Source organism: Pseudochaenichthys georgianus, chromosome 14 (assembly GCF_902827115.2).
Source record: "Pseudochaenichthys georgianus chromosome 14, fPseGeo1.2, whole genome shotgun sequence".
NCBI classification, from domain to species: domain Eukaryota; kingdom Metazoa; phylum Chordata; class Actinopteri; order Perciformes; family Channichthyidae; genus Pseudochaenichthys; species Pseudochaenichthys georgianus.
This window is the reverse complement of record NC_047516.1, coordinates 16,915,648-16,940,300: the sequence shown is the minus strand read 5'-3', so window position 1 is coordinate 16,940,300 and position 24,653 is coordinate 16,915,648. Positions and strand designations below refer to the sequence as shown.

Genomic DNA, 24,653 nt, shown 5'->3' with positions numbered 1-24,653 from the left:
ACTTGAATGGGGTGACGTAGAAGATTTTGAATTTTCACCGAACTGCATTGTGGGGAGCAGAGCATGGCTTTGCAAGCATCGTGAGCATCAAAAGTTGAGCAATGTTCAACTTTTGATGCTCCCGATGCTTTCGAAGCTGGCATCAGCCAATCAAATCCCATTTATGCAAATCCCGCCAGTACAAGCGCTAGCCAATCAAACCGCGTGCAAGCTGGGAGAGCCAGACCGCAGTTCATTTCCTCATATTCCAAACGAGAAATTACGGTAGCAAATCACCCGGTTCTTTCCGAACCAGAACTATTTACCGGGATACAAACCGGAGGAACCAGGCATGGAGGGAGGTGGCAGAGACAGTGGGTGAAACTGGTAGGTTTTCGCCTGTTTGGGGAGTTTATATCCAGTTTACTTCGTTTTAACATTGCTATTGCTTTGTATGTCGGGGGCGGGAGATTCATATGATTGGTTGTTGGTCGCGTTGCTCGCAAAAAATCGCCAAGTTTCAGACACGCCCAGCTTCAAGATTTTTGATGCCTGTAGTGTAGACGGGCCGTAACGGTGGTGGACTCATCAGAACAGAGCGGGCGAGCTGATCAGAGCACAGTGGGCTCATAGGGAGGGGGGGGGCAGGAGCTCCAACAAGCCGTTTAGGAGAGTGAATATATACAGAGATGCTGTATGAGAAACCAATGTTTTTTTGGAACATTAGATAATGTAAATCTATTCTAGTAGACCTCAATAATGGAATTACGATCAGTAGAAATTGCCATGTCAAGAGAACATTTTTTTCTTCAGAATTTCCCACATTCCACAGCATAAGTGAGCAGTAAAGTCCTAAATAAAACAGCACAAACAACAATAATGATCCAATCAAATGAATGCTCACCACAGTCTGAAGTTTGCCTGGACGCAGATTGCTGAAGGGGAAGACAATGACCAAGAACCTTTCTAGAGTCAGGTAGGTGAGGAGGAGAACAGACACCTGAGGGGAAACACTCACTATGAATCCTCAAGGAACAGCTCCTAAACATAGACTGTATAAAAAAGGTTTTAACAATTTTCAAGATGGATTTCTTTCCTTCCAGACATTGGGTTAGGTGAAATTACATAATAGAAGATTGGAGAGGCTAGAACCGGCGTCAGGAAAATAATCACACTCTATGTATGCTAATGCAGTCTCAAGCAAGGACTCATTAAAGGTGGGGTAGGTAAAAAAAATACACAGCCGGAACAAATCTGCCACTTCCTTACAGAGCCCCTCCTCCAACACACACGAACGCGCACATGACCAATGAGGGCACGAGATAAGTTTGTGCACAGATGGAAGGCTGACAGGCAGATAGGCCATCCAGTTACTTTAGCCGGCCCGGCTAAAATGATTGGTCGTGCTTTTTACAGTATTACGGCTTCCACAGATGACATTTTTTAATGGATTTTTTGTCAAAGCGCTTAAGATATTCATTGCTTTCGGGATGTTAAGAGCATTCCATGGATTATAACAAAAAGTGTATCTCGAGCCGGTTTCTCAAACTTACCTACCCCACCTTTAAGTGCTTTTGTTTAAGCAATTTGAGACTTAAAGGTGGGGTATGTAATTTTGGAGAAACCAGCTCGAGTGCGCTAGAATTTGAAAGTACACAACCGGAAAAAATCTGCCTCTTCTCTCCATGGGAGCCTGCCTGCAGACCTCCACTCTCAGGACAGTTCCGGTGCAGACCTCCACTCTCAGGACACCTCCACTGTCAGTACAGGAAGTGACAATTCTGACGCGTTTTTTTTCCCGCCCACCGAAGGACTCGTTTGATGGAAGTACGGAGGTGATGAGTCCGCCCACCGTGCAATTTGGGTCGGCCTTGGTCAAGCCTTTTTGACCCCCCCAGCCTAGTTCTCGTAAAAGTTTTTCGCTCAAATGACACCATGGAAGAATTTAACGGGAGTTGACAGGGGACTCTGCCCGCCTCACGAGTGCCTATTTTCGGACACTTTTTTTCACTTTTCCCCGGTTTTATTATTTTTTTGGCTATTTCACCCAGTTTCTACCGGGGACATTGACCACGGCCTGTGTCCAGCCCCCCCCCCCCCCCCCCTACTCATCCATATAATATTAACGGATTTTGACCATTTTTGTTGCATTTTTCTCCTCTCCTCTCACTGATCGAATGGCAAATGCGACCCACTGTCGGAGGGCCTCCACGCCGGCCCGGCCTAGTGCCGGTGTTACCGAACAAATTGTGGCCCGAACAACTGGTGATATTCTATTATTATTTTCGACAGATGTATTGCGGCGTGTACCTTGAAGACCCATTGTTGACTCACCGGGAAAGAAACATCTCGATCGCTTCGCGTGTTGTTCAAATTCATCTTTTGGTATATCTGACTGAATAGGACGACTTTGATGCACGTTCAGTACGCGTATGTGAGGTTGTGGGTGAGAAGCTGATATCATGAAGCTTACAGTGACGACTAGAACATGACAAAGTAGGTGACTGTGGGGATGCCTGTGCAAAACATTGCGAACTTTAATAAATAATTTTAACAATATATTTTTGTCAGAGTTTCAGTTGTACATCGTTCTTAATGTGATGTATAGTAGCTTTGATAGCTGTCCATAGCTTCAGACCGCCTCTATGTGAAACACAAGTTGTTTACTCACAGCCGAAAGCAGCCTGGAGATGGCAAGCTGTGATCCGCTCCGAATAAATGGTGATACACAACACAACTCTACACTGTGCAGAAAAAAATAACTTATTATTTTTTTTATTAAAGTTCGCAATGTTTTGCACAGGCATCCCCACAGTCACCTACTTTGTCATGTTCTAGTCGTCACTGTAAGCTTCACGATATATCAGCTTCTCACCCACAACCTCACATACGCGTACTGAACGTGCATCAAAGTCGTCCTATTCAGTCAGATATACCAAAAGATGAATTTGAACAACACGCGAAGCGATCGAGATGTTTCTTTCCCGGTGAGTCAACAATGGGTCCTCAAGGTACACGCCCCAATACATCTGTCGAAAATAATAGAATATCACCAGTTGTTCGGGCCACAATTTGTTCGGTAACACTGGTGCTCTGGCGGTCGGTTCCTCCGAACTGCGGGTTTGACTCTGATGGCCGGGAGGGTGTGCTGCGTTGGGGTGGGGGACTTCCCCCACTCTGCGTGTCTCTTCCTTCCCGGGCCGGCCGATATGAAGCGTGACCAAGACGCACTGTCCAGGGGTCCCACGCCACACACGAACGCGCACATGACCAATGAGGGCACGAGATAAGTTTGTGCACAGATGGAAGGCTGACAGGTAGACCATCCAGTTATTTTAGCCGGGCCGGCTAAAATGATTGGTCGTGCTCATACTTGCCAAACCTCCCGATTTTCACGGGAGACTCCCGATTTCATTGCCCTCTCCCGGGGTCATATTTCTCCCGCATTTCTCCCGATTTCTGACAAAATCAGATTTACATTTACTCAGTGTTTCCACTCGGACTTTAATACAGCTAGACCATTGTTTGGTTTCCATGGTAGCACGCGCAACTGAAAGTCTGAGAGGGTGAGGAAGATAGTCACAGAAAACAGAACAAGAATCGACAACTCGACCCTCTGCTCACTCCTTTCCTGTAAAATACAGGTCCAGCCCACACATATGCTCCATCAAGGATGGTGCTACAGGCAGCAAGGCAGTGCACTTAGAACTACAATAAGCATGTTAATGTTAATCTAATACAGCTCCGGCGATTGGTATAGTTCATTATTCTCTGCTCATTGGAAAACTGTTATTTATAAATCCACTGTTTTAAACATTTGTACATGACATTTGAGGTCAGTTAAGAAAGCACAGATCCAATCAGGTATCGACCAATGAGAAAAATATATATAAAAAGGTGCTCTTTGTAGTTATCTAACATTCAGTTTTTTTATTATTAAAATGTACTTGTGTCCTAAGTGTCCTTCCACATAAATCATATGCAAAGAAACTGTTTTAGTATTTTAAGCAGTACAGTTAACATCCATGTTTGCTTTTGTTGTCACATCCAAGCTCACATCCTTGTGTTTGTGCAAAAACAGGGAACTGCTTAGAAAAAACATTCCTCTAGTCCAGTGCTTCTCAAAGTGTGGTCCGCGGACCACTGGTGGTCCGTGAGCGCCCCCTAGTGGTCCGTTAGTATATTGGTAACATTTCACAGTATAGTGAAATGGTAACATTTCACTATTTAAGTTTTTCGCACTCTCGCGGGAATATCTCCGCAATGCAACGAGCTTAAGTTTCACTTTCGATTGCATGATATAACCCAGATAAGCACCTTCATCACACATGTTGCCACTTGTTTGTACAATCTTCAGGCGATTTGTAAAAAACAATGTGTTTTTGGATATTTGTGGAGTTAGGTGGTCCGCGAGTGTTTTTTTATTGGTTAAGTGGTCCTTGGTATGAAAAAGTTTGAGAAACACTGCAGTCTATACTGTAGCATTACTAGTAGATAACAACTCCAGAGTAAATTTCACTATACAAATCAAATTCATGCAATCATGGCTGTCTCGCCTATTGTAGCATTAGTATTATGAGACGAAAAGTAATTAGTAGTTTGATGCATCTCGTGTTAGTCAGAAAGAACACAGGGGGACTAGAGAGTTATATTGAGCATGCATAGGCTCGTAAATGTCACTCACTGTCGGCATATAAAACTATGGGCAGAATATATTGTTAGGTCCCTCCCTCAGCCAAACTGCAATAAGTGGCAGGATACTGGGCTGATAAAATACTGTCAGCAGCAGCGGCTCACATGAAATCAGGGGGAAATAGTTTGGAATAGCATCTTCAACAAGAAAATATATATATATATATATATACGATATGCATTGCAGTGAATTCAGTTAGTTGAATTGTCCATTTCACACAGCGGGATGGTAATCTATTATAATTTACCTCTGAGGAGAGCATGGCCAGGAATCCAATGGTCCGACACTCAACACTCTCCATCCAGATCAGGGCGTTACGATTGTACTGACCGCGAAATTTAACATCAAACACTCCAACAAAAAACAGGTACACACCCATGAGGCAGTCTGCACCTGAAAGATAAGAGACAGTGACCAACGCCAGTCTGTTTAGAGAGAGGGAAGCTCTGTTTGAGTCCAGCTTCTGACAGACCAATGATTTCTCATTAATTTTCCCAACCCAGAAATACTTCCTACCCTCCAGAGCTTGAAGGAGTAATCACTTGGATAGGACACAAACATATGTCTAAATATAGCTCGTAAAATCCGCTCCAATCACTGTTAAACATGTTCTGTCTTTTGTAATTGATTGCATTTGATTTATACAGCAAACCCGTCTTATGTGCAATTCATTGTTGGAATATGACTTCTAATGCTGGTTATTAAAAAATGTTATCTTGATACCACCTCCTGGCCTTTTTAAAGTAGAATTTATACATCATTTTCACTGTGTAATCTTCTCAAAGATATTAATATGAAACGCACATTTATCTCACTTAGGATGGTTTACTTGACCTGAAGATATTTACTTTAAGATCAATATTTAAATATGTATGATTGTGAACGTTACAATCCAGTTGTCTTTGGCATAAGGTTTGCTACTATGGTTTTAAATATATATACACTTAACATATCCAACCCATATCTTCCTCTTCTTGTAGGATGTTCTACAACACAAGATGTCTCGGAATAAAAAAGTGGAACAAAAAGTGAATCGCTGGAACAACGATGGATCCATTTCCCGGCCTTAATCTGAGGAAGCTATAAATGAGAGAAATATTCAATCTTATGATAATCACTCCTAAAGCTCCAACGGCTCATATTTTATGCTCAGTATCTTCTTCTTTTTCTGGTATAGAAAACCTCCAGAGTATTTATAAAGTTTGACAGGATCATCTTTACCCTTTACTTCTTTAGAAGTATCTTTCACATTTAAGTACATGTCTCCATGTAGGCATTTTCACATAAAGTGTCCTTACACAAGAAATAGCTGATCCATTGGCTTCTATATACTGCAGCAGCAGACTCTCCTGCCTCTGTGACAAATCATTTAAAAATATGCAGTGTGTGACCAGTGTGATCAGGCCAACATGTCCTCCTCATGCAACCTCATTTGTTTTTCCTGCATCGATTATGGAAATGTTAGTGACACAGAGCACCTTCCATCCTCCAAGGTGCAGTCTTTTTCTACCTGTGGCCTCATTTCCTCACTGATTATCAATATGTATACAATTTCAGACAAACTTGCACATTTACTCTCCTTCATAATCTCAATTAGATCCCTGCACACTTCGCTTTTAGTGTTGACCTTCAAGACTCTCGATCAGCCTTCGTTTATTTAATATTGAAGTATTTGCCCCTCAGGGTGATAAAAAGATTTACTGCAATTATATTTTTCACTTTGCTGAAAAAAAAGGTATACGAACATTGATTCCCCGGTTGGATGATCATTTTTATGATTAAGATCAGCTTTTTTAACAGTGGTATTTATTTTATTTTACTAGTATTTGTCTATGTGTGTAGTATTTGCACTGTCGTTGTGTTGTAACCACAGGGTATTCTTTCATTTGGGGCGCATATACGTGACAGCAGAGCGGTGTGGTTACTCACAGCAGAGGACTTTGATGCAGGCAGCGTGCAGGTTGTTCTCCGCTCGTATCAGTGACCTCATGCAGATGACAAAGAGGTTTCCGAAGCAGGTGATGAAGGCCATCACCCAGACAGACACCCGCAGCACTACGTTAGCCAGCAGGTCCTCAAAGGACGAGATGCCGTCCGTGTTGGGCTTACAGGACCTGACATGAGGTGCATAGGAGCAGTACTGGAACGTCCTGAAGTAGCTGGCAGAGAAAAGGAGCATATAAAAAAAGAAAGTAGAAGCAGAGGAAACGGGGGAGAAAGACAGAGAGCTAGACAAACAATGACACAGAGGAAACAAATGACATCATGTTGTGTCAATTAACATAATTGATCCTATAGCACAGTCTGTAGTTCTTACATGTGGGAGAGGTTCTTCATAGGCAGAAACATCTTCGTCTGAATTCCTGGGATCTCCATCCCCTCCAGAGCCCTAGAGAAAACGCAGCATTTTGCACCACCGGACAGGATGCAGCAAGAAGTTGTGTGTGTGTGAGTCAGTGTGTGTGTCTGTGTGTCTGTGTTGTGTGTGTTTTCTCACAGGGATTGAAGATGTGTCAGGTGGTTGAAGTGGCTGGGATGAATGTGGAGAAGGGGATTGTGGGAGATGTTTCTGTAACAAGAAACAGAGTATGACAGCATTAATAAATCCTGGCTGAAAGTTTATGTGGCTGTATAATAGTAAAATCCAGATGTTCTACGTCTTTTATGACAGGAAAACATGCTGTATTCAGACCTACGAAAACCCCAAGGAAGGGGTTGTCTCAGTGGTTTGCTTGATAAAGATTACAGGTTGTTTTTCAGTTTCAGATGAAGGAAAAGGACAGTTTAGACTGTTTTACAAATAGGTCTGAGTCTATTGCAAGACAAAAATAACAAGTTATTGTTGTTAGGAGTGTAACCTTGATGACATTATCAAGCCTGCAGATCAAATGGATGTTAAGTTATTCTCACAAAATATGAAAAAAACCTGTGCCATCAACCCATCAGTATGTACATTTTAACTGAATTGTGAAAGCTTTACAACACATACTTCAAAAGAAAAACGTAATCAATGTCATTAAAAAATATCTGGTTAGCTTATACCGTGCAAATCTCGTATATTAAATCAAATCTTGGCCTCCAGCATTGAAAAACCTGGAAGTGCAGACTGTCCTTAATATCTGTATTTCAGTTCTTCCAGTTCAGATTGGAACTTGGAAAATATTGTTACACAAGAATCTTACGGAGAGTGGGATTGCTTCTGTTAGTGGACAACCTTTGTTTTGCTTTGCTTTGCTTTGCTTTGTGTGTGTGTGTGTGTGTGTGTGTGTGTGTGTGTGTGTGTGTGTGTGTGTGTGTGTGTGTGTGTGTGTGTGTGTGTGTGTGTGTGTGTGTGTGTGTGTGTGTGTCATCATTATCTGCTGGAACATAATATTCCGGGGGGAATTTTACGGCCTGTCCTCCTTGTGGGATAATTTCACAGTGCTGGGAAGTTGTAAAACTGAGTTGTACCATTTCATTATTTTTGAAAGAGTAGATTCCACGCCACATTGAAAAAATGTGCTAAATGGAATTCATGCAATAAAAAGTTCTTTGATGAGCTTGCCAGAATCATATTTTAATTTACACCTGGGAATTTTTAAAGTAGACTGAAACAGACAGCGGCATAGTTTATAACTTTAGGCATCATTACTCTTTAGTGTAAAATATGTGCTGAATGTACCAAGCTGAAAACACACAATGACTGAAACTCATTTTCCTGAAAGCCGTTTTTTCCCCTTCAGATTCAATTTACTTCACAATAGCATTATTCATGAGCAGCACTCTGACCGGCAGTATCGCTGGTCCTGTCCGCTCCTTTCAAAAAGGGGAACATTTTGTTCAAAGAGGACATACTGAAAATTATGCAACTCTTTTCAATTCTTACAAAAAATACATTTAGCAAAATGTTAAAGCAGTAAAAGCAGAAGTATGAGTGACACGGTTTTAATGTATGAGGAACAGACGCCATGTTCCAAGACAGCTTCCATTTATTCCAGTCAGACCACAAGGTTAACATATCCCATTATAAGTGAAAGTCCTGCTGGGAAAAGGTTATTTAAAGTATGTAAATAACGTGTGTAAATGTACTCTAAAATGTATTTAATGCAGAACAATGCCAATTACATTTGTAATAATGATGCAGTAATATGTACTCTAAGCAGCATTTTACTATTTTAAATACTCCAAACACTGTTGGCGAGTTTAAATAATAAAAACGCATCATGAGCTGATTTAGAATGTAAAGCCTTGTTCCCAAGATGACAATTAACAACAACTGTGAGATAAATGCAGTAAAAATAATGATTGGACGAGAAGTATAATGATTCTCCATGGCTTTAAAACTTTTCGTTTAGTTTAGTTTTTACAACAATTTAAAATTGTATTCTCCATAAAACTTTCTTTAATTCTCTGGGTTTATTTCCCACAGGAGGCATTCATAGTCCGATAAAATCATGTCTTCTAAATGTAATCTAAAAGCATTAGGTCCCCAAAGTGATTGTTTTACATGTAATACTTAATATCATAACTCCCTCATGTCCTCCTCACGTTACACACTTTTCCTGGCAGTCAGACTATCAGTTACTCACAGTTTCAGGAGGGACTTGGAGAGGCTCTTAAATGTGTTTTTCGGCAACTCCCTGATCTTGTTGCTGGACAGATTTCTAAACACAGAGGAGAGGCAGTCATTAAAAAAGGGAAATGCATTGTTATGGACAAAAGCAAAAGCAAAATGATTCACAAATATTTGTTTCTTGACTCAGATAGTGTAAAGCATAATCGAGAATTATCAACGGGGGGGGGGGGGGGGGGGGTTGAGGAGCTTGACGCTCGTCAACTATCAGCAGGAGGGTGGGGGAGCCTCGCTGCGGGGAAGCAGTGTGTGGACCTGTCAGCGCAACTTACGTGATGCCGAATTTAACAAACACATTTAAATAATTGGTTTAACGGCATAATAATAATAATAATTAAAACTGCGGTCGCACTTGTGCGCGCAGTGATGAGCGGGCCCTCGCGTCCGTGCGCCTGTCGGGGAGGGTTGCTGGTCCCCCCCCTCAGTCCTCCGAGATGAGCCGTTTGTCATGTCTCTAAATTCTTTACCTGACTTTGCGTTCCTTTATTTCTGACCAGGAAATCTTAGGCATGTGCGCCAACTGTGTTAGGGTTAGGGTTAGGGTTAACCCTAACCCTATATGCCGACAGTGAAGAATAAACATATTTATAACTAGTTTAGCTAGCTCCAGAGGTAGATGGAATAGCTAAGTGTGTTTGGTCTAACTGTTAGTGTGTGTTTTGCTCAGCTCCGCAGTCCGTCACAGCAAAAGTTTAAATGTAAACCTAAGACGCAAAGAAGTCCAAGATAACAGATAAATATAAACAACCATAATGTAGATTCAATGATATGAGAGAAGTTGTAGATTAAGTGTAGACAGTATTTAAAAAAAGACAATGTTAACAGCAATGTAATAAGTATATACAGTATTATGCAAAATGACAAGTACTACATGGCACACAGATGTAATTTTTTAATTATAAGTAAAAGTATGTAAGGCTGAAGTGACAGCAGTGATGAGCATTTAGATTAATGACGGGCATATTTATCGACTGAACATGCTCATTTTCTACAGTAATGTGTCTGACCCTCCACTGATGCTGTATACTAAGTTTGGCGTTGAAAAAGAAAACATGGAAATTTAAGGTAATATTTCACTGTTTTTAACATTATGGTAATTTAAAAAAAATAAAGAAGTTGGAGCTTTGGGGTTCCTGGACATAATATGTAGAGTAGGTCCACCCGAATAAGTGGGCAAAATTTCAGGTCATTCGGAGTTACGGTGCCACTTTGTAAAGGTTTCCAAAAATGGAAATGTAGTAGTTTGGTTGAATTTGTGACATGTAAATCGTCAACAATGGTGTATTCGCTGTTAGCTTACGACCTCCACGAGTAATTTTTCAAAAATGTGCTCATCAATTAAGTATTATATTGGATAGGGGCTGAACTTGTCCTGCATTGGAATTTTTCCGATCATTCCCCTAGGAGGAGTTCGCAAGAACGTGCGTAAAATGGCTGAAAAACGCACATTGTTCAAAATGGTGGACTTTCTGGGGGGCGGGGCTAATGGAAGGCAATTTGAAATATGTGTGCAATCATAATAGCAATACGTATACAGCGTTTCGTGAATATCGGAATTACTATATCCGAGTAGTTTGGAGTAATTTGCGACATGTAAATCGTCAAAAATGGTGTATTCGCTGTTAGCTTACGACCTCCACGAGTAATTTTTCAAAAATGTGCTCCTCAATTAAGTATCATATGGGATAGGGGCTAAACCTGTCCTGCATTGGAATTTTTCCGATCATTCCCCTAGGAGGAGTTTGCAAGAACGTGCGTAAAATGGCTGAAAAACGCACATATTTCAAAATGGCCGACTTTTTGGGGGGCGGAGCTAATGAAAGGCAATTTGAAATATGTGTGCAATCATAATAGCAATATGTATACAGCGTCTCGTGAATATCGGAATAACTATATCCGAGTAGTTTAGAGTAATTTGCGACATGTAAATCGTCAACAATGGTGTATTCGCTGTTAGCTTACGACCTCCACGAGTAATTTTTCAAATATGTGCTCCTCAATTAAGTATCGTATGGGATAGGGGCTAAACCTGTCCTGCATTGGAATTTTTCCGATCATTCCCCTAGGAGGAGTTCGCAAGAACGTGCGTAAAATGGCTGAAAAACGCACATTTTTCAAAATGGCCGACTTTCTGGGGGGCGGGGCTAATGGAATGTATTTACAAATATGTCCGCAATTCCATGAGTAATGTCTGTGCTAAAATTCGTGAAGTTCTGAGAGTTATATGTGACTACCACACAATAGGGGGTGCTAGTGAGCAGTATTTTTGAAAAATTGCATTTTTTTTTTTTACATTCTTGAAAAGGTCGTGGGCTGTGATGCGTGTCCCAAGTTTTGCGTACCAAAACACATTTAAGCACATCGTCATAAAAAAAAAAGTACAGGCCACGCCCACAATTGTCATTCGTTGTGACACTTTAAATATAAGTCCATACTCATCCCCAGAGTATGTCTAAAAAAATATATATATATTTCGTCCATCATTTCACGAGTTATACATTTGTCATGTTTTTGGCGCCCCCTATAGTCCAAAATGGATATTACTTTTTGTGCTTATTCCCCAATACAGACTGAACCTTACCACCAAAATGTGTGTTTTTTTGGTACATTGTTGATGAATTATGAGAATTTCTATCTAGGACCCGCCTTTTTGCGAAAACGTTTAGAGTAATGACGGCCACATTTATCGACTGAACATGCTCATTCCCTACGATAATGTGTCTGACCCTCCGGCGATACTGTATACTGAGTTTGGTGTTGAAAAACCAAAATTGGAAATTTAAGTGAATATTTCACTGTTTTTAACATTATGGTAATTAAAAAAAAATGAAGGAGGTGGAGCTTTCGGGTTCCAGGACATAATATGTAGAGTAGGTCCACCCGAATAAGTGGGCAACATTTCAGGTAATTCTGAGTTACGGTGCCACTTTGTAAAGGTTTCCAAAAATGGAAATGTAGTAGTTTGGATCAATTTGTGACATGTAAATCGTCAAAAATGGTGTATTCGCTGTTAGCTTACGACCTCCACGAGTAATTTTTCAAAAATGTGCTCCTCAATTAAGTATCATATGGGATAGGGGCTGAACCTGTCCTGCATTGGAATTTTTCCGATCATTCCCCTAGGAGGAGTTTGCAAGAACGTGCGTAAAATGGCAGAAAAAACGCACATTTTTCAAAATGGCCGACTTTCTGGGGGGCGGGGCTAATGGAAGGCAATTTGAAATATGTGTGCAATCATAATAGCAATATGTATACAGAGTTTCGTGAATATCGGAATAACTATATCCGAGTGGTTTGGAGTAATTTGCGACATGTAAATCGTCAAAAATGGTGTATTCGCTGTTAGCTTACGACCTCCACGAGTAATTTTTCAAAAATGTGCTCCTCAATTAAGTATCGTATGGGATAGGGGCTAAACCTGTCCTGCATTGGAATTTTTCCGATCATTCCCCTAGGAGGAGTTCGCAAGAACGTGCGTAAAATGGCTGAAAAACGCACATATTTCAAAATGGCCGACTTTTTGTGGGGCGGGGCTAATGGAATGTATGTACAAATATATCCGCAATTCCATGAGAAATGTCTGTGCCAAAATTCGTGAAGTTTTGAGAAACTATATGTGACTACCACACAATAGGGGGCGCTAGTGAGCAGTCTTTCTGAAAATGTACGTTTTTTTTTTACATTTTCGAAAAGGTCCTGGGCTCTGACGTGTGTCCCAAGTTTTGCGTCCGAAGCTCATTTTATGCTATCGCAATTTAAAAATAATGTATAGGCCACGCCCACATTCTAAATTTGTTGCGACACTTTGAATCTAAGTTCGTAGTCGCCCCGAGAGTATGTGTAAACAAAAAACAAAAAGAATAGTCCATCCGCTCTTGAGTTATAAATTGGCGGTGTTTTTGGCGCCCCCTATAGTCCAAAATGAAAATACTTTGGTGTGCCTATTCCCCAAGACAGACTCAACGTTTCCACCAAAATCTGTGATGTTTGGATACATTGTTGATGAATTATGATCATTTCTTTCTAAGCCCCGCCTTTTTGCGAGAACGTTTTAATTCATGGCGGAAATAATTATCGTTTGAACATGCTCATCTCCTAGGGTAATGTGTATGACCCTCCGCCAATACTGTATACGAAGTTTGGTGTTGATAAACAAAAAATTGAAATTTAAGTGAATATTTAAGTGTTTTGAAAATTATGCTAATTTAAAAAAAAATAAAGTAGGCGGAGCTAAAGATTCCAGTTGGATTATTTGTAGAGCAGGTCCACCCGGATATGTTTGCAAAATGTCAGGTCATTCGGAGTTACGGTGGGACTTTGTGAATTTTTCCAAAATGGAATTGAAATAGGTGGCGCTAGCGAGCAGGTTGGACAATTTGAACTCATTGACTCCAGAATATCAAATTTTTCACCGGTCCTGGCGTCCGTGCAAAATTATACAACTTTTTCAGCATCCTAAAGGCCTGAAAACAAGGATTCCGTAATTATATAATAATAATAATAATACCACGAATAACAATAGGTATCCTTGCACTTCGTGCTAGGACGCCGTTGGGTCCTAGCACTCTCGTGCTCGGGCCCTAATAATAATACCACGAATAACAATAGGTATCCTCGCACTTCGTGCTAGGACGCCGTTGGGTCCTAGCACATCGTGCTCGGGCCCTAATAATACCACGAATAACAATAGGTATCCTTGCACTTCGTGCTAGGACGCCGTTGGGTCCTAGCACCCTCGTGCTCGGGCCCTAATAATACCACGAATAACAATAGGTATCCTTGCACTTCGTGCTAGGACGCCGTTGGGTCCTAGCACTCTCGTGCTCGGGCCCTAATAATAATAAGGACGATCGTCCGTTCTGTGATTCTCCAGAACACACATGTTATGATATTAGGGTCATGCAGAGTGAGATGAGATCGCTGTCCCTTTAAGACAGAGAGAGAGGGTGTGGCTTGTGCATACGTGTTTGTGGATGGTAGAGCGACAGTGAGGGAATGTGTGTATGTTTCTGGAAGTGAAACGAGGCAGCAGAAAAACAGAGGTCTGTGATGTATTTTGTGAAACAGAAGAACAGCTAAATAAATGCAACGGCCTCCCAAGAAGAGCTCGCCTCTCTCCAGTCATTTAAGCTAAAGTGGGTTATTGAACCTGAAGCTTGTTGCTTCTGCCCTCCTCGACTATGGTCTGGGAGCCGACAGGAAAGTTCAACACACAGATGGCCAGTCCGCCCCTTTGTAGCATATTATTTCGATGAGAGATGAGCAGATCGCCACTGGGCTTTCAACTAAATATACAGCCACGCAACAACTGCGGCATTTGTACAGCTCCTTATGGGTAGGCTACTGCAACTAGAAAATGCATTTCTTGCAGAAAATGCGTGCGAATGCTGGAAACTGTGAACATTTATGGCTGAATTTAGCTGAAAATGCAGAAAAAGCTGAATATGTTATTAGCTGAATAGTAGCTGCTTTTAGCTAAAAAAAAATGCAGAAAAAGCTTAATATTTAAAAGAAAAGGTTTAAAAAAAGGTGTAAACAACTACGTGTATAGCCCCAATGTCCTGAAATAGCTGAATAATGTAATAGTTGAATGGTTTATAGCTGAAATTAGGCTGAAGGAGTTACATATTAGCTGTAAGTAGTAGTGAATGAATGTTTACAAACACCTGTGTGTGGTGTAAACCCAGAGATCAAAGTTTAACATGATGACGACTTTAGACCATTTACCAAATGCAGAGAGAGAGAGAGAAATTCAGTGTGTGTGGTAGATAGCTGTTCAGTGTGTGTGTGTGTGTGTGTGTGTGTGTGTGTGTGTGTGTGTGTGTGTGTGTGTGTGTGTGTGTGTGTGTGTGTGTCTGTGTGTGTGTCTGTGTGTGCGTGCGTGTGAGTGAGATATAGTGTGTGAGAGAGTGGGTGTGTGTATATGTATATGTGTGTGTGTGTGTGTGTGTTTGTATGAGAGAGCGAGAGAAAGAGCGAGAGTGTGTGTGTGTGTGTGTGTGTGTGTGTGGTGTGTGTGTGTCTGTGTGTGTGTGTGTCTGTGTGTGAGTGAGATATAGTGTGTGAGAGAGTGAGTGTGTGTATATGTATATGTGTGTGTGTGTGTTTGTATGAGAGAGCGAGAGAAAGAGCGAGAGTGTGTGTGTGTGTGTGTGTGTGTGTGTGTGTGTATATATGTGTGTGAGAGAGAGTGTGTGTCTGTGTATGTGTGTGAGAGAGAGAGAGTGTGTGTCTGTGTGAAAGAGAGAGTGTGTGTATGTGTGTGAGAGAGATAGAGAGAGAGTGTGTCTGTGTATGTGTGAGAGAGAGAGAGAATGTGTGTGTCTGTCTGTGAGAGGGAGAGAGAGAGAGAGAGAGTGTGCATGTATGTGAGAGAGAGTCTTTAAAAAGCTGAATATTTTAAAAAGTATAACATATTTTGAAAAGGTTGAAAGTTTCCCATCATGTGTTGAAAAGGCTGAATAGTTTGATATTTGAATGGTTCCTGCAGCTGAAATTAGGCTGAAGGAGTTACATAAAGATATTACATGTAAGTAGTAGTGATTGAATGTTTACAAACACCTGTGTGTGTAAACCCAGAGATCAAAGGGTTCCATGGTGTCTGCTCTGATTGGATGATGTCACTCACGTGTGTGTGGCTCCAATCTGCCAACACCAACACCATGACAACCAACTGCAGCACTGAGTCCCATAAGAATGCATTGAGGATTATATCTGACAATTTTGCCACCTGTTAAAAAACGATGGCTCTTGTAAAAAAAAATGAGCAGACCGTGAGAATCAGGGAACCCCAATGAACTGAAATATGTATTTTTGGGGGGTTTTGTGGGTACAATGTGGAGATGGGAGCAGTTTGTCTAAAGTGTACTTCTCCCTGCTCTGAAGAAAGATCTGGAACAATTTAACAAGGGAATCAATTGGGAGCTAGCTGGACTTTTTGTCACTTCATACCCTCAAGAGGCATTTTGTTTAATATATTTTCTTAATGTTTTCTTATTTTCCAAGCTAGGAGAGGTTTTCCTACGTTTTCCATGAAAAAATGTGTCTGAGGAGTGTAGGATTTGGGAATTATGGCAAGTTTAAAACATTTTTGGGGGAGAATTTCAGGCACCGCTGCACTCTGTTTTGAGATCAAAGCACTCTAGAGTTAACGAGCTGCTCCATCCACTGTAATGTTAAAATCTGGAAAAGGCCTCTCTGCTAAGCTCCAAACTAATTCCAATATCTCAAAAAGTTGAAAATATATCAAAATTATTTTATACAAGTTTTATAGCTGAAGGTATTGTGATCATTTGAAAGTTGGAATGAAGTGTCTGGCTGAAATTATGTGGAAGGAGATGCATTTGGCGCAAAGTGTAGGAAAAGTGGATTTGAAGGCATCTCCCATTGACTTCAATGTTACAAAAATAGTTTAAAAAGCTGAATATTTCAAAAAGTATGAAATATTTTGAAAAAGTTGAAGGTTTCTTATCAATTGCTGAAAAGGCTGAATAGTTTAATATTTGAATGGTTTCTGTAGCTGAAAGTAAGCTGAAGTTATGGAGAGCTAAAGTATTGGCTGATTTGAAGGCTCTTCCCATTGACTTCAATGTTAAAAAAAGAGTTTAAAAAGCTGAATATTTCAAAAAGTATAAAATATTTTGAAAAAGTTGAAGATTTCCCATCGATTCCTGAACAGGCTGAATAGTTTAATATTTGAATGGTTTCTGTAGCTGAAAATAAGCTGAAGTTATGGAGAGCCAAAGTATTGGCTGAAATAAGAGGAAGAATAAAGTTTTGAAGTACTATAGTGGAATGCTGTATACAGCATTCGCACTAATTAGTGAAGTGCTTTCCTCTGTGGTGAAACGATCAGCACCACGGAGGAAAGCGGCAGAAAGTCACCTGGAGTTAAAGAGAGCGGGGCTGCGTTGCGTGCATGGCTTCCTTCTGCGGGTAACGGGGAGACGCGCTCTGGCGGCGGCCTCGTTCAGGATCCGAAAATACAATCTAAATATTTGTGCACACTTATTCCTAGTGTGCCACTGGTTACGGTGCCGCGTGCCAATGCTGGCACGCGTGCCAGGGGTTGCCGACCCCTGGCGACCAAGGCACAGACGTTTAAGGGATTAACTATTGTTCTTTTTATATTCAACTGTCTTTCCTGATTTATAATTTTTTTTATATAATAGTAAACAGCAAATGATCATATTAATGACAATTGCAAATCATTTGAGCTTTTCTTTCCAAACAGGGATTAATCTAAGCACCAAATTCATCCATTTATCTAATGTCATTATTTTGTTAAAATAAACTAATCTCAGCAGAACAAAACTGATGGTTTTCTAACACTGCTTCATTAAATCTCCATTATCTTCATTATTAGAACACGTACCCAGTTTTTTTTTTTAAACGCGCTAAAGCTGTTGCCACGTAATAATGAACGGACGTCGCTTTAATATGACTGCTCAGAGGAGAGGAGTTCTCATTTCTTTAAACGTCTGCTGCTTCCCCTCCTCTCTCCTCGGTTCCCCTCCTCGGTCCTCCGCTCGCATCTCCTGTGGGCGGGACTAAGTCTCGAGGAGGGGAGTCGAGGAAGGGAGTCGAGGAGGGGACATTTAAGAATTGAGAAGCCTCTACAGGCCCTTTCTCATTTCTCTAACTCCCCGCCTCGGCTCCCCTCCTCGACTCCTATCCTCGAGACTTAGTCCCGCCCACAGGAGATGCGAGCGGAGGAGCCGAGGAGGGGAGCCGAGGAGAGAGGAGTCGAGGAGGGGAAGCAGCAGGCGGTTAGAGAAATGAGAACTCCTCTCCTCTGAGACGTCCATTAATGATGACAGGAGGCACAGCAGCCCTCTGTCTGATGGACAGATGTGTTCATGACCACTAATATTTACTTTGATTCATTCACAGTGCGGTATAATGAGACAATAACAGGCTACAGATGCGGAAACACACACACACACACACACACAGAAAATATTGACTCTTTGTTTGTAGATATCTACTAAACTAAAGCAAATATAGAGAGTAGGCCTGTTATACTGAGTGATATATATTATACACACTGCTCTGCTTTCTGCACGGACAGCTGTTCTCTCTGTAAACATCGCGTCGCGATGAGAGCAGTTAGTAAAATAATATGCAGGGGATGCATGCAGAGCTGTCATTGGCTGAGATAAGTTCGGCCGTGCGTCACGACTCTTTGAAACATCTCTGTTGCCGGAAATGCATCCACGAAGGAGCCGTGAAGGACCGTGGAGGACCCATCAGTGTATCCTCAGTTATAGCTCCTCCAGACTGAGAGCCTCCTCGATGCTCGGTCCTCGAAGTGCATTTAGAGAAATTAGATGTCCTTCAACATGGCGCGCTGAAATTCATTTCCGGGTCACTACCGGAGGACCGAGGAGTCGAGGAGTCGAGGAGGGGGATTTGATGAAATGAGAAAGGGCCACACACACGGGCCCTTTCTCATTTCATCAAATCCCCCTCCTCGACTCCTCGACTGCATCCCCTGGATATTATTTTTTTAACTGCTCACATCGCAACGTGATGTTTACAGAGTGAACAGCTGTGAGGTCCGTGCAGAAAGCAGAGCAGTGTGTATAATATATATCACTCAGTATAACAGGCCTACTCTCTTTATTTGCTGTAGTTTAGTAGATAACTACAAACAAAGAGTCAATATTTTTCTAAAACCATTTAGTGCTTCACATAATAAAATACACAACGGCTGTAGCCTGATTATATGCTTTATTAGCTGTAGGTGCGTCACGTGCATGTGGTAGAGTGTGTAGGTGTGTGTGTTGTACGGTGCGTAGATGCAGCGGACAGACAGGTCTCAGTTGGTTTGGTGTCCTCTGCTTACTTTTAAATACAACTTTTGGCCCGTAATGTATTTCCCTCATTGTAGCGACCAGAGAGGGGGGGGGGGGATATATCCAGTCTCTGATAGTGTTACGTTATTATGAGAGTGCTCTGTTTGATTCTGAAATGGTATATATTTATATATATATGTGTGTGTGTGTGTGTGTGTGTGTGTGTATGTGTGTGTGTCCCCGCATCTGTAGCCTGTTATTGTCTCATTGTACCGCACTGTGAATGAATTAAAAGTAAATATATAAGTCGTCATGAACACATCTGTCCATCAGACAGAGGGCTGCTGTGCCTCCTCTCATCATTAATGTACGTCTCTTTAAAATGACCGCTCAGAGGAGAGGAGTTCTCATTTCTCTAACCGCCTGCTGCTTCCTCTCCTCTCTCCTCGCCTCGACTCCTCCGTTCGCATCTCCTATGGGCGGGACTAAGTCTCGAGGATAGGAGTCGAGGAGGGGAGTCGAGGAGGGGAGTTAGAGAAATGAGAAAGGGCCACGGAGCACACACGGAGCACACACACAAACACAGGATTAAAAACAAAGCAAAAGGTATTGTGTAAAGCATAAATATTGTGTGGTGAATGAAACAAAGAAACCAGTAAAAAGGGAAATAACTGGACAATTTCGAACTGGAAACTTTGTTTCTGACTTTTATTCGGCAGCAAACAAGGTGTGCGTCAATTACACCCAGCAAGCGGATCCTCAGAGGCTTAAAGCGTTGGCTTAGCCTCTACAGGTGCTATATAAATAAAGTTGTACTTACTTACTTACATTTTACCGAAACAAAGTCATTTATTAGACTAACCACAATTTATTCATGATTATCGGATGTAATTTGTTATTAACTCAATTATTTGTATGATTATAATGAGACCGCTGCTTTACTCACAGGTCAGCCAGTTTCCACAAAGACTGGAAAGTGTTTTCAGGAATTCTTCGGATCCTGTTGTCCATCAGAATTCTGGAAAGGACAGAGCACATGTAAGAACATTTGTGCAAAGCGGTGATTCAATCCCTCTGGCGAATCACTGTTGAGAATGAAGGTTAACCTCAATCATTGCAGAATCAGAGTTTCTGACTAGCCGTTCAGAGCAACTCTCCACGAATACTGCATCAATTATCTTTGTCTTGAACAGCTCTGCCTGAAAAGGCAAAGATAAGAGACAAACCAGAGCTTTAACTTCTTAGACTGTGTGACAAGTGTGATCGAAACTTCTGAAGCAATGGGGTTAGGACTCAGAGAGACACGGGAGAGCAGGAACTTTGATGGCAAACACTGATGGTTTACAAAAAAAAGAATGGAAAGACATCACATGCATTTATACGAAAAACAAACTTTGATTGCTGTAATTCCCATCTTTCTGAGAAAATGTCCTCAGTGTGCAGCCAGTCCACCAAACAATCAAACTTTCTCTGTTACGTTAGAAAATTGCCTTCTCTTCAATCCCAAAGGCAATTCAATTTTTCAGTTTGAAGACCACAATATAAATTGTGCTTGTTGAAATAGTTTTCATAACTCTGTTCTCATAACTCAAAGTTTCTACTCTTCTACTAATATATTAATTAATAGTTTTTACATTAATTATTGATAGGTTTCAAATCAAATTAAGTTTTATTTATATAGCACATTTATGAACGATTTTTGGTCGAGCCAAAGTGCTGTACATATAATAAAAATAGCCTACAGTAGAGACACTTTACAGCAAATACAACAGGACAGATTGTTCAGAATATCAGTATGAGAAAACGACACCCTCTATCCTTAGACCCTCACATCATACAAGGAAAAACTTCCAGAGAAAACCCACAGTTTAAGGGGAAAAAATGGGAAAAACCTCAGGGAGAGCAACAGAGGAGGTTTAATTTAGTTACGTCCATTCCATTTATTTGCCAGGGACCATTCTGTAAAAACTAAATGCATTTAACATAAGAGATAATTATACCAGATTTGGCTGCTGTAATTTCCATGACCAAAGCAAACGTTAATGCAACTAATTCAATAACTCTTGACAACTGAATTTAAGAATGACGAAAAGCACATATAAATATCAAAACATACACCCTAGGCCTAAACTATAAAATATTTTGTAATAATCCCTACCCGTTTAGCTGCCCGCCCTCCCCACCTCTCCAAGATGCAGAAAATCAGTGTGTCTTTTAAAATACCAACCCAGTCTCACAAAAAAACGTGTAATAACTACGTTGGTCCACAACGTAGGACGTAGTATTTCTACAAAAACGTCTCTGAAATTGTAAGATCCCTACGGTTTTTTTCACCATTCATTCCAATGGCTGGCGTCTATGTCACGTGATCTTCACATTTCTCCCTGCAGACATTTTTATTCTCGGTGTAAAATGCCTATTTAAAGTTACTTTGGCCAGTAAAATGCTTTTTGATGTCATTTGATGCGAGAAATATGAGTTGTTATTTCAGATTATGTGTGCAGTGGATGTACATGATCTTTAATTTGCTAGTTATTACGAAGATTACTTCAGGAAATGGTGTCTATACAACGTTTTCATTGTTACGTGGTTGCTAGGGACGCTGCTATCGATATTATTTCTGTTATGTTGTGTAACTGTTTAATGGTGTTATCTTTATTGCTATCCCATTCCCCGTCAAAGTATAGTGTTGGTCCACAGCGCAAACGTATTAGTTTAACAAAATCCGCATCTAAAATGGTGCAGAAACGTTATTTTCCCCTGTGCAATTCCAGTCTCACATCTCACAGCACATCGTCATTAACAAATACCGGAAACAGACTGAAAACACTTTATTCCAAGTGTGCTTGCTTTTCTCTTTGAAAGTCATATTGACATATTGACAAACATATTGAAGTCTTTACATGCTTAACTTTGAGAGAGCCTGTTCCATTCCTTAACTCACAAAAGGTTTGCTGTTTTCCTTTGGGTTGGCAGTAATTCAATGTCGACATGATTGTAAGAGTGAGGGTGAGGTTGTGTGTGTGTGTGTGTGTGTGTGTGTGTGTGTGTGTGTGTGTGTGTGTGTGTGTGTGTGTTACGATTATTGTGTTATGTCACGTTTTCTATGTCTTGGTTTGGGTGTTTTGCTGTTCTCCTTGTCCTGTCTCGTTGGAGGCCCCGCCGACTACTCTCCTGCCGGGGGTCCTGCCAACCCTTTGTCCTGTCCCGTTGGGGATCCCGCCGTCTACTCTCCTGCCGGGGGTCCTGCCAGCTCCTTGTCCTGTCTCGTTGGAGGTCCCGCCGACTACTCTCCTGCCGGGGGTCCTGCCAACCCTTTGTCCTGTGCCGTTGGAGGCCCCGCCGACTGCTCTCCTGCCGGGGGTCCTGCCGGCCCTTTGTCCTGTCCCGTTGGGAGTCCCGCCGTCTGCTCTCCTGCCGGGGGTCCTGCCGGCTCCTTGTCCTGTCTCGTTGGGGGTCCCGTCGACTGCTCTCCTGCTGGGGGTCCTGCCAACCCTTTGTCCTGTGCCATTGGAGGCCCCGCCGACTGCTCTCCTGCCGGGGGTCCTGCCAATCCCGTGTCCTGATCCTCTTCCGTGGGGGATCCTGCCGAGGCCTGTCCCACCAGCTCCGACACCGGGTCCTGCCCGGCCTCCGGCGCTGTCCCGTCAGTGCCTTCCTGCCCGGTCTGCGGAGCTGTCTTGTCTTCGCCCTCGAGCCCGGCCCTCTGAGAGCCGGAGTCTTCACCCTCGATCCCGGGCCCCTGAGAGCCACGGCCTTCGCCCTCGAGCTCGGCCCCCTGACTTTCACGGCCGCGGTCCTCGCCCTCATGCTCGGCTCCCTGAGTTCGCCCGCGGTGGCCTTCGCCCCTCCATAACCCCCACCTTGGACTCTGTCTGTCTACATTGATGTAGACGAGGCTTGTTTCTCACAGTCAGTTTGTTGACATCCTAGAAAACATATTGAAGTCTTTACATGCTTAACTTTGAGAGAGCCTGTTCCATTCCTTAACTCACAAAAGGTTTGCTGTTTTCCTTTGGGTTGGCAGTAATTCAATGTCGACATAATTGTAAGAGTGAGGATGATGTTGTGTGTGTGTGTGTGTGTGTGTGTGTGTGTGTGTGTGTGTGTGTGTGTGTTACGATTATTGTGTTATGTCACGTTTTCTATGTCTTGGTTTGGGTGTTTTGCTGTTCTCCCTGTCATGTTTTCCTCTGGGTATATTGTCTGGTCTCTTTTCCCTGTGTTTTCATGTCTGTCGTTAGTTTCCCTGGTGTGTCTAATTTTCTGATTGTTTTCACCTGTCACTCCTTGTGTTTTGGCTTGTGCTCGGTGAGTGTTCTGTTCTGTCTTTGTCAGTATAGCCTTGAAATAAAGGAATTTCACGTTAATCTGCATTTGGGTCCTACCTGCTTCACACATCGTAACATACGAACCGACCAAGAATGGACCCAGCGGATTCAGCTTTTTTGATGCTACAGGCGGCTGCTAAGAGAAGGAGGCGCAAAGCCAAGCTAGCAGCCATGCCTCCATGCTCCAGTACCGGCCCACGCAGCTTTGCGTCCATACTGGATTACCTGGTTTACACAGCCAGGGTCCAGGCTTCCGCTCCGGACCTTACAGCCAGGTTTCCGGCTCCAGAACCGGACCTTACAGCCATGATTCTGGCTTCAATTCCGGCCCCCGCAGCCATGTTTCCAGACCCAGCTCTGGCCCCAGCTGCCACAGTCCCATCTCAAGTTTCCTCTCGAGTCCCCTCTCGAGTCCCCTCTGGAGTTCTCTCTCCAGTCCCCTCTCGAGTCCCCTCTCCAGTCCCCTCTCGAGTCCCCTCTGGAGTTCCCTCTCCAGTCCCCTCTCGAGTCCCCTCTCCAGTCCCCTCTCGAGTCCCCTCTCCAGTTCCCTCTCGAGTCCCCTCTCGAGTTCCCTCCTCTAGTCCCTCCTTTAGTCCCTCCTCTAGTCCCTCCTCTAGTCCCTCCTTTAGTCCCTCCTTTCGTCCCTGCTCTAGTCCCTCCTTTAGTCCCTCCTCTCGTCCCTCCTCTCGTCCCCTCTCTAGGTCCCCTCGCGAGTCCCCTCTCGAGTTCCCTTCTCTAGTTCCTTCTCTAGTCCCTACTCAAGTCCCTCCTCTAGTCAATTCCCTAGTCCCATCTCTAGTCCCTCCTCTAGTCACTTCTCGAGTCCCCTCTCCAGTCCCCTCTCGAGTCCCCTCTGGAGTTCCCTCTCCAGTCCCCTCTCGAGTCCCCTCTCCAGTCCCCTCTCCAGTCCCCTCTCCAGTTCCCTCTCGAGTCCCCTCTCGAGTTCCCTCCTCTAGTCCCTCCTTTAGTCCCTCCTCTAGTCCCTCCTCTAGTCCCTCCTTTAGTCCCTCCTTTCGTCCCTGCTCTAGTCCCTCCTTTAGTCCCTCCTCTCGTCCCTCCTCGAGTCCCCTCTCTAGGTCCCCTCGCGAGTCCCCTCTCGAGTTCCCTTCTCTAGTTCCTTCTCTAGTCCCTACTCAAGTCCCTCCTCTAGTCAATTCCCTAGTCCCATCTCTAGTCCCTCCTCTAGTCACTTCTCGAGTCCCCTCTCCAGTTGCCTCTCGAGTTCCCTCCTCTAGTCCCTC

At 42.7% G+C, this 24,653-nt stretch overlaps 1 protein-coding gene across 1 annotated transcript in view; it reads right to left on the bottom strand.

The window, feature by feature from the left end:
* rxfp2a (relaxin family peptide receptor 2a) overlaps nucleotides 1-24,653 on the bottom strand; it is a 98,599-nt gene that overhangs the window by 5,729 nt on the left and 68,217 nt on the right. The window contains exons 11-17 of the mRNA XM_034099061.2: nucleotides 20,028-20,099; nucleotides 9,241-9,315; nucleotides 7,170-7,241; nucleotides 6,990-7,061; nucleotides 6,602-6,831; nucleotides 4,920-5,065; nucleotides 884-979 (exon numbers count right to left, since the gene is read on the bottom strand). Coding sequence (XP_033954952.1) covers nucleotides 884-979; nucleotides 4,920-5,065; nucleotides 6,602-6,831; nucleotides 6,990-7,061; nucleotides 7,170-7,241; nucleotides 9,241-9,315; nucleotides 20,028-20,099 — 763 coding nt within the window. The remainder of the gene's footprint in view (nucleotides 1-883; nucleotides 980-4,919; nucleotides 5,066-6,601; nucleotides 6,832-6,989; nucleotides 7,062-7,169; nucleotides 7,242-9,240; nucleotides 9,316-20,027; nucleotides 20,100-24,653) is intronic.